This window comes from Jaculus jaculus, chromosome X, assembly GCF_020740685.1.
Source record: "Jaculus jaculus isolate mJacJac1 chromosome X, mJacJac1.mat.Y.cur, whole genome shotgun sequence".
In the NCBI taxonomy this organism is placed as follows: domain Eukaryota; kingdom Metazoa; phylum Chordata; class Mammalia; order Rodentia; family Dipodidae; genus Jaculus; species Jaculus jaculus.
In genome coordinates this window covers 96,977,904-96,988,371 of record NC_059125.1, presented here as the reverse complement: position 1 = coordinate 96,988,371, position 10,468 = coordinate 96,977,904, and the positions used below count along the sequence as shown (strand labels likewise).

General features: G+C 40.3%; 1 protein-coding gene across 1 annotated transcript; it reads right to left on the bottom strand.

The window, feature by feature from the left end:
• Positions 1-7,308: 7,308 nt before the first annotated feature.
• Positions 7,309-9,589, bottom strand: Tceal4 (transcription elongation factor A like 4). The gene is made up of 3 exons (XM_045140592.1): positions 9,499-9,589; positions 8,885-8,956; positions 7,309-8,542 (listed from the first exon to the last, which is right to left on the bottom strand). Exon 3 carries the CDS (start codon positions 8,514-8,516, stop codon positions 7,929-7,931), a length of 588 nt encoding a protein of 195 aa, XP_044996527.1. The 5' UTR covers positions 8,517-8,542; positions 8,885-8,956; positions 9,499-9,589; the 3' UTR covers positions 7,309-7,928.
• Between the last annotated feature and the right edge of the window lie 879 nt (positions 9,590-10,468).

Below are 10,468 nucleotides of genomic sequence, written 5' to 3'. Positions count from 1 at the left end.
AGGACTGGTACCCTTCCTTTGGCTCTTACATTCTTTCCACCACCTCTTCTGCAATGGAGCCTGCATTTTTTTTTTATTAAGAACATATTTTGAATGGATACATCATGCGTTGATACCATTTTTCCCTCCTTCCCTGCCCCCATTCCACAAGGGGCCCTCCTCAGTGGGATTGCTGGTATTTCCCCATGGGGCTGTGGGTTATGTGTTGTGGGAGCAGCAGTCAGTTATTTGGGGGAGGTATGACACCCAAATTTGTGCCTACTCCCTCTTCCATAAAATTCCCTAAGACTTGGTGGGTGTGTTTTAAGTCTACTTCAATGATGAGCTCTTATGAGCCTCTGGAGCTCTGCTTAGGTAAGTGTTGATTATCCTCAGCATCTGTCTCCTTCACCCTGGTGCTGCTTGTCAGGCTCACCATGAAAGCAGCACTACTGCTTGTCTCCTCACTTCCTCTGTGGTTTTGTTTGGGCCTTGACTGAGATGTGAGGGGTGGTTTATCTCCTTGGGTCTCGCTACCTTCTGAAAAAGAAAAAGAGATTCTCCAACAGAGAGTAAAGTCAGCATAAGTTAAATTGGATAAGTGTTATGAATTGAGGGAGATTTAGATGGATGTAGTCCCTCTTTTTAGCCAAAGACTAGTGGGAGCTTGACATTGGAGAACATAATCTTTTGTCTCCATAGGATTCATACCTGGTTCCCAGTTCCAGACATGGGATCCTTTCCACTCAGCAGATTTCTTTTCCAATCAGAAAGCTACTGGTTACCCACCAAAGCTGTGTGCCACCATTACACTGGTGTGTACTTCTTGTCAGGCTGGTTGCTTCTGAATAGCTTAGAACCCTGCTTGCTCATGCCATTGTTGATCACTTTCCCCCAATAGCCCATGTAGTGCTTTCTGGCACCAGATGGGCCATTTGAGGACTGGCTCTTTTCTGGATTCAAGAAAGGTCCCTCCATGTTCTGTGCAAGCAGCATATGGTGTCTTCAGCAATAGGGTCTTACTTTGTACCTCAGTTGAGTAATCAAGTGCTTTGACAGAAGCCTGTCTTGTTTTGGGGACCTCATAGCTATCTTTGATAAATAGCTCAATGTGGGTAGCATCTAATTCTGGGACTGCAAGTTACTGGTCAAAGCCAATGTTTTTTTTAAGGTTAGGCTTTATCTCACCCTCTCCAGGACCCTTATTTTCAGGCATTCCTCCTCTCCTTCTGTTGAGGGTTACATCTTTTAGTCTAGAAAGTTAGTTAGAAAGGCTTCTGTGGTACCGGTTCATTTTGGGTTTAGTTTTGTGTTCCTCCCAATTCTCTCCTCTTCCCCTCCCCACAAACCCTTCCATCCTTATTGTTTGGGCTTCAATTTGCCTATCCAGTATGCCAGCAACTCAAGCTGATCAAGGTTAGGAATCACAGATGAGTAAGAACATTCAGCATTTGTATTTCTGTGATTGTGTGTGTTCACTGAGTATGATCTGTTCTAAGTCCATCCATTTTCTTACAAAATTTGTCCTATCATTTTTTCTCACTGCAGAGTAGAATTCCATTGTGTACATGTACCACAATGTCATTATCCATTCCTCGAATGATGGACACCTGAGTTGATTCCAGTTCTTCTCTATTATAAATTGAGCAGCTATAAACATGGTTAAGCAAATATCTCTGTAGTGAAGCTTACTGCATTTAGAGTATGTGGCCAGTAAAGCAATAACTGGGTCTGTTGGTAGTTCTATATTCATCTTTCCCCAGGAATCTCCATATTTATTTCCATAGTGGTTGTACAAGTTTCATTTCCACCAACAGTGAATGAGAGTTCCTCTTTACCCACACCCTCACTAACATTTGTTGTCATTTGATTTTTTTAATGATTGCCATCCTTACTGGACTAAGGTGGAATCTCAGTTGTTTTAATTTGCATTTCCCTGATAGGGAGGTTGAACATATTCTTAAGTGTGTGTTGTGGCTCCATATTTTGTTCCCATTGAAATGTTACCTGCATTATCAGCAGGGTTCATGAGGCCCATAGGGGGAATGGTACACATTACATATAGCCTATGACAGGACAAAGGGCCACAAGACCTAAGTAGTTAACATTTCATCTGTAATATTAAAATTTCAGGTTCAGGGCAGAAAATGGATAGATGAGGGGGAAAATGTCTCAAAATCCTCCTTTGGGAGTGATAGTAAAAGAAGGATGAGAAGCATTTCTTTTACTAAGGGATCTTGTGGGGATAATGGGCCACCAGGGTAAAGACAGAAAACAGATAAGAACTGAGTCAGAGTCACAAGTGAGTCCTCTTGGGAAGGTGATCTGCAAGGTAATATTTAAAATTTTTGAAACTACTATAAATAAATGACATTTTAACTTGGAGCTCCTCTATTATTAAACTCCATGTGGTGGTTTGATTCAGGTTCCCTGCCATAAGCTTAGGTGTTCTGAATGCTAGGTTCCCAGCTGATGGGGATTTGGGATTAACGCCTCATAGAGGGAGTGTATTGTTGGGAGTGGGCTTATGGGTGTTATAGCCAGCTTCTCCTTGCCAGTGTTTGGCACACTCTCTTGTTGCTACTGTCCACCTTATGTTGGCCAGGGGGTGGTGTCCACCCTCTGCCCATTCCATCATTTTCCGTGCCATCATGGAGCTTCCCCTCAAGTCTGTAAGCCAAAATCAACCTTTCTGTTTTCTCCAAAGTTGGTCTTAGTTGGGTGATTGCTGCCAGGAATGTGAACCTGACTGCAACACTCTATTTGGATAACTTACTATTAAATCCACATTTTCAGTCAGGTTATTGGAAGGAAGGAGAAATTAATTAAATAAGGGGAACTGTCCTGTTGGTGTCTGTTCAGCAGTGGAGCCTGGTATTCCACTAAAGCTCTGTGTCCTGCCACCGGTGCTCTAATCTCCCTGGATGCTCACATCAGGCTGCATCACAGAAGTTGTCAATTTCCATATAGTGAAAGAAGCATACATGAGGCCCTGCTGATAGTAACAAATGTCTGAGTTAACAAAGAAACGGGTAGGGGGAAGATGAACTGTTTTTACCAAGTACTTGCAAATAGTATGTGTAGCTATCTGCTCTCTGTGAGGTGAAGCTTAATTCTGATCCCCACCCAAGACAGGTAATAACTCATGTGTAAAGAAGACAGTAGGTAGACTGGGGAGATGTTTAATTGATAAGAATGCTTTGAGGACCTTAGTTCAGATTCCCATCATTCATGTAAAAAGTCCAGTGTAGCTATGTTCACCTATATCTATGGTTCTGGATCAGGACAGGAGGACTGGATAGAAGCATCTCTGGGGCTCACTTTCTATCCAGCCTAGCAGGAAATAAAAAAAAAAAAGAGTGCTTCAGGTTTATTAAAAGAGCCTGTCATGAGGAAATAAGTCAGATCTATAGAGGATACTTGACATCCTCCTCTGGCCTCAACATGTGCACACTGTGTACACATACAAACACTGCACATTCATGCATATACCATACGTATACACATTCATACACAAGAAGCAAAAAATTAATATAATAAAAATAAGAAGACAGTAAGTAAGTGGAAAGTAGTTACTACACACTGGAGAAACTGGGTAAACATCATCTTAACATGTGATGCAGCTTGGTATCACCAGTGATCTCAAATGGGCATATTATACATTGAGGAACAATGTGGTGAGAAAGGTACTTCTAGTCTCTCGTACTGCTTCTAAAACCTATGACCATAGATAGTCTAATCAGAAGAAATTCACCAGACTGAGCATATGCTTCTCAGAAGTGCTTCGCCTCAACAGTCTGACAACTCCTCTAAGGATCAAACAGGGAGTTATCATACATACCAGCAATTGTACTTCTGGGCATATACCCAAGATAAACACTTTTTGGGCATCATAAATTCGCAGGTTGTTTAACCTGCTTTCAAATCAGCTGGGAATCACCCTTCTGTGCTGCCCCCTGGTGTTGCAACATTCAGCCAAATAGAAGATCCAAGATAAAGGTTAATATACAAAATGTCAATTGTTTTCCTGTATACAAACAGTGAACTATTGAAATTTGAAATTGCCATTTATATAAGAACCCTATAAAGGCAGAATGTGGCAAAGGAATATTAATGTATTATGAATATATGAAACACATTCACTGACAGGGATGAGAGAATAACATGCTGACACAAGTAAACTTTGAATTGAGTGGAGTCCATAAGATTCAAGGCAAGAACTGTATATAGCACTCTAGTGTTGCTTCCCATAAAGAAAACCACTATGGATGTATAATGAAATTGAACAAGTAACAAAATAGGTGGTAAATAGTGGGAGATAGGGCTGGAGAGATGGCTTAAAGGTGTTTACCTGCATAGCCAAAGGACCTAGGTTTGATTCCCTAGGACCCACCTAAGCACAAGGGGGCACATGCATCTGGAGTTCATTTGCAGTGACTGTGGGCCCTGGCACGCCCATTCTCTTTCTCTCTCTCTGCCTCTCTCTCTCTCTCTCTCTTAAATAAACAAATAAATAAAAACTTTTTAAAAATAATGGGAGATATGATTCACATGAATGAAATAGGTTAAAATAAGCAAGGAAGACTAGAATGATGTTTGCAGTAATTAACTGAACTTAGAAACATCAATATAAACCTGTTTAGGTTTAGATAAATTAGTTACATATATTTATAATTGCTTTTAGATTTTCTTTACAAATATAATAACATATGCATATATAATTACATATACAAGATGTTATTATATATGGATATGTATTATCTGTTAAATAAGATGGCCTAAAAGCAAACATATGGCTAAGTATGCCTAGAACCCTAATCTTCATTTTTTTAAAAACAATTTATTTATGTGCAAGCTGAGAGAGACAGAAACAGAATCAGAGAAAGAAAATAAAAATATGGATGCTCCAGAATGTCTAGCCAGTGCAAACAAAGTACAGTTGTATGTACCTCTTTGTGCATCTGGCTTTTGGGGAATTGAACCTGGGTCATTAGGCTTTGTAGGAAAATACCTTAATCACTGATCAATCTCTCCAGCCCCCCTAATTTAATTCATTCTCCAGCAAAAGTGATGAAAGCTCCTTGGAGATTTAAGTAACTCAAACTGGCTTCAGACTTGACATCCTCCTACCTCAGCCTCTTGTGTGCTAGGATTACAGGTGTGTGCAACACCAAACCTCTCTATAACATCTGATTATGCCCCAAAGTAGTAAAATCCCATAGTACAATAACAGAGAATGTATGAATATAGTAGCTAACTGAAAAATGTTCCCAATAGCCAAAGTAGAAGTGATTTGAACAACAAAACATGCAATGTTATATTACAATAAAAAATGTAAGATAAATATCCATGTGTCTCTATTCTGGTAAATATGAATACATAAATAAATCAAAATAGTCAAATATCCTGTGCAGGATCCAAGATAATTTTTGAAGACACCCTTGCAATCTAGGAGGTGGATCACAATGCTCCATTCTTTAAGTAGTAGAAGCCCATAATGACTATTTCAGAGTATAGATTGGAATGAGAGAAAGTGAAAATAGAAACTTCATCATAGAGAAATCTAACAGACACTTACTCTTCCCAGTGACCAAAGCTGATAAGCCATTAACAGTGGTAAATGGTACTGATAAAAGGTACCATTACATGATATGATTAAAATTTCATTTTACTTTTGTGGTCAACTTTCCACAAACAAACCAGCAGTGGAATAACCACATGAAAAATACAAAGAAAAACAAAATCATGAAGTAGCAAATACCTGGGTAGTATTTCTCAAAACTTTCAGAGTCAGCAAAAACAATGAATGTTTGAGAAATTCTTCCAATCTAGAAGTCTATGGAAAGATGATGACAAAATGTACTAATTTGAATGGAATATAGAAAGGATATTTGGATGAATCTAAGCAAAGTGTGTACTTATGAGTAATAATGTATTAATATTGGTTTGTTGGGACAAATGTTTGCCCCAAATATAGGACATAAATTGTAGTGGCTATCTGGTATGGAGTATGGCAATTCTATGTTATCTTTACAATAATTCTGTAAATCTACAAGTATCTGTCTTAAAATAAAATCTTACCTTAAAAATACTGTTAAACCAGGTGTTGTAGTACACACCTTTAATCCCAGCACTAAGGAAATGGAGGCAAGAGGATTTCTGTGACTTCAAGAGTACCCTGAGACTACATAGTGAATTACAGGTCAGCCTGGGCTAGAGTGAGACACTCACTACCTCAAAAAAAAAAAAAAAAAGAAAGAAAGAAAGAAAGAAAAAGAAAAAATGAATATTAAGCATATAAAAGTGCACTGAAGATCTACATGAAAAATCACATAGAGGAATGACAATGAATGGAAAGACAAGAATTAACTTGAATTTGCTGGGAGATAATTCCCAAGAAAACAGTGTCAGCCAGTAAGAGATTACACGTGAGATCAGCACAGTATATGGCCACTCGGATTTTTTTTTTATCAGCTTCAATCTCCACTATTTATAATCTGATGGAGCTGTTATACACAGAGAGAGAGAGAGAGTGAGAGAGAGAGAGAGAGAGGGAGGGAGAGATGGGGGGAAAACACATAACAAAAAGCAAGGGAAGTGTTTTGCACAAACTTATTGCACAAAGTTATTGATGCCTAGGTGATAAATGGTTAAGATGAGTCTATTGTAGATAAAGAGTGACAGAGTGCTGCTTGACTTCATCATGGTCTCTGGCTCACCAGAAATGGCAGGGATCTCAGTAGGATACAGAAGATGAAGTATAATGTCAAGGTGACATAGCATTACCCAAGAGAGTAGCACCCACCTCTTAGTTATCTTAAATTATTCCTGGGAACAGGTGAGATCTCCCTCAATCTCCCTCCAAGTGTCTGACCAAGGACTGCTTCTGCTAGTGAACAGGAGAGAGTAGGAGCCAGACAAACACAGCTCATATGTCCAGTGCCTCGTTTTTATGCTCTCCACAACCCAGCACATTTTATCCCCACTTAACACATGAAAAGGCTGTGTCTCACAGCAGTAGATTTTTTTAAGTTATCAATTTTATTCATTCAGATTGCATGACAGGAATTGAGACATGAACTGATGACACTAAAAGATATAAAGTGGTCTTGATAAACATTTAGAGTCCACTGAACAAGCACATGTCTAAACTCAGAGTCTAGATTTAGCTCATAGGTAATAGCTATTAGCATCTATTTATGAATATTAGTGTCACAAATTGTATTTACTTTGTATTTTAATGTCTTGTTGGAAAAGATATTATTTTCATAAAGTTAGAAACAAGTTACTACAACTTTAGCCATACAAATTTCATAACAGTCTTAGAAATAATATACTGACTTTTTATTAGTTTTTAAAATTAGCATACAAAGTAATGAGTTTCATTATGGGAGTTTTCACTTTTTTATTGAGCATGTAGCAGTAGATGATGAGTAACTGTTAGGTTAATTCAGCATAGGGTCCCAGAGGTAAAGTAAATTTATCTCCAACTGTACATCCATGAACAAAAATTTTAATTGAATCCACTACCTTTAAAAGTTTAGTGCACAGTTTTCAATGAATTATGCATTACTTCCTACTTTCTATATTTTATTTATAACAAAATAATCATTTTAGCAGACAACAGACAAACAAAAAATCACTCACAGATAACCACTGGTAATCTATTGATGCCAAAATTCAGAGTTGTTTTCTTGACACAGATTACTAGACAAATGTTTTGCAGTTTTACAGAAGTGGACTAATGCCATAAACATCATTTGCAAGGTGCTTTTTTAATTTTACTATACACTATAAACATTTTTATATGCAACTAATTAAAATCTGCTACAGAAACTTAGAACATTGCAGGTGGGACAAAAATGCTGCTGGCAACAGGAAGGATGTCCAAAGCACAGTATTAGTGTAAGGTTAGAGCACTCTGCCCAACAAATGCCTGCCAGGGGGCACTACACATAAGGAATGTCTTCCGTGTCCTTTCGTGGGGCCCTGCAGCCACCCCGGAATTCCCTTGGACCCCTGGGATAGAAGGGATCCTCTAAACTTCTTTGCATCCAAAAAATCCGTCCCATTTTCTGTTTCATTTTCCTCCTGTACTCCTTCACCCTAGCCAAATTGTCAAATTCTCTAATCATATCGTCATTGCTGAAATTCATATCATGTATGGCCTCTTTATATTCCTTGAGGCAGTGAGCCAGCCCCTTGTTGGTTTTTCTTTTGGCTTTCCGGGGTATGTCATCCTCAGCTGGGCGCTTTTCAGCAGCCCGTGCTTCACTTTCTAGCTTTCCCTCTTTCTCTGGCATCCCCTCCTCTTTTGCCTTTCTCTCAAGCTCTAGCTCTGCCTGATCCCTTAGCATTTTCTCATCTTCAGCCTTTCCCTCCTTTCCTAACACTTCCTTGTCTTCCAGAGAACCAGATGCTTCTGGTTTCCCCTCCTCCTTTCCCTCCTCCTTTTCCTCCTCCTGGGACCGTTCTTCGTTTTCCAAGGGTCCTTGGTTAGAGGGTTTTCCTTCATTTTCACTGTGCATTTCTTCCATGTGGAGAATTCCCTGCTTTTCCTGTCCTGTGGGTAGGAGTGGAGGCAAGCGTCAGAGAAGAGTCATGGGAGAAATCACAGAAGAGGCATGGGGACGTGCTGAAGCGGGGTACAAGTTTATTTAATATTTGTTTCAGACGCATTACAGAATCCGCTAAGGTGGACTGCAATCCAAATTTATCTCCTGTCTCTTCCCCACATGCCTCCCTCACTAATGACATAACCATGCCCTGCCTGCCAGGCTCTGCCACCTTCTCTGTGCTTCTTAGGTGTAGGAAGCTTTGTGTATTACATAGAAAGGGGTGGGGCCAACCAGTGGGACCCCAAATTCTGCTTCTATCCCTGCCCATGGTATCACCTTCCACTGACCTGTTGGGATTCTGGGCAGGTTTTTCTCCTTTGCAGATCTTTCAGGGCGCTGGGAACACCAGAGATGCAGACCTGCAGACAGACAGGGCAAAGGCACAGGGGTTGTGCGCTTTGGACTCGCAGGAGCTGGGTAATGGTCCTAAATCCCAGCACTCGTCACCCAACCTTTTCCTCTGTCACCACTCCCCGCTCCCCAGCCGCCATTTCTTTTCAAGCCCTGGGTACCAAACCGGGATGCTGTTCAAACTACGTTTGCGCTGCATGTACCCCCTCTCTGATTGCATCTCGCATCCCCACCTAGGCGGAAAACATCTCTATACTCAAGAAAGGTAAAGGGGATTATTTCCACTCCCTCTTGAGCGAAGGTACCTCCCAGCCCACTGGCCCTTACTCCGCAATGGACCTAGGACTGAGGAGGGTGTCTCGGAGGCAAGTGTGAAGACTGTCTTCCCTACAGTCTGCTCACGGACTGCAAGTTCCCCCACAGCCAGTTTCCTCACTCCCATCTCTATTGGCACCTTAGCCCACCTCCCTCGACCCGAAACCCACCTTCAACATTTCCCTACTATGGACCTATCCAGCATTCTCTGTCAGCGTGTAAAACCCTCACTCACCTGGGAGAAGTGGAAGCAACAATCCGGAGTCCAGGGACGAGAAAGATGGCTCTGGGACCGCGCCCTGGGGAGCGAGGGCGGGCACGCCAGCTGGTACGTCACGTGACCGCCCAGCACCAGCCTTCCACTACGTATTTGCTTTGCTCTAATGAGCTGTGAATGAGGATCCACTGACTGTTCTCATATGCATAGTCTCTACCTCCAGCTAAGCTTTTTTGAATGCTTTTGGACCTCTATTAGCAAAGAAATGAACAACTCAGGCAAACCTTGACTGCATTTTTTCTCTTCATAATATAACACAGTATCACTAGCAGAAACAAAAGTACCTGTTCCTTAAAGGTCTGACATGTAAGCCTTTTAGAAACCTGGTCATTTGGTATGACAGCTCAATGATGGCTTCATTTTTTTTCACTTTTTTTTTTCTTTTTTTACTCCTTAAATCCCCTTTGCGAAACAGGTGGGCTTAATTGCTGTAGTTTATATTTCCCACAAATGCACACATTTTTTTCAGTTTTGTTATCACTGTTACTTGAAATTTATATCATTTGGAATATTTCGTATATCATTCCCCCTGTCTCTAAAGAGGTCACTTATATGTGTAGTTTAGCATTTTTTAAGCTGTGAGCTTTTACGATCCCATATTTATTCACAAATTTTATAGTTTGGGGTCATTTCCCTGACCTGAGAACATTCTCAACAACACTATTTTAAACCTGTTTAATATTTAAAGGTATTGTGAGTTTGAATAAAGTTCATATTTTTGTTTATGATATGGGTTTGGGGACTATGATTTTGCCATGCTGCCTTTCTAATTGATGAAAATTTTTTTTTAATTACCCCGGAGGTTTTAAGAATTGGAATTGGCTATCCAGGTGTCTTTGTTCTACCCACCTAGAAGTTAATCTTGGGTAGGCAAAGAGAAGGTGCTCAGATGTTGCCCCCCTGCAGCTTTTATTTCCCTCAGGGATAG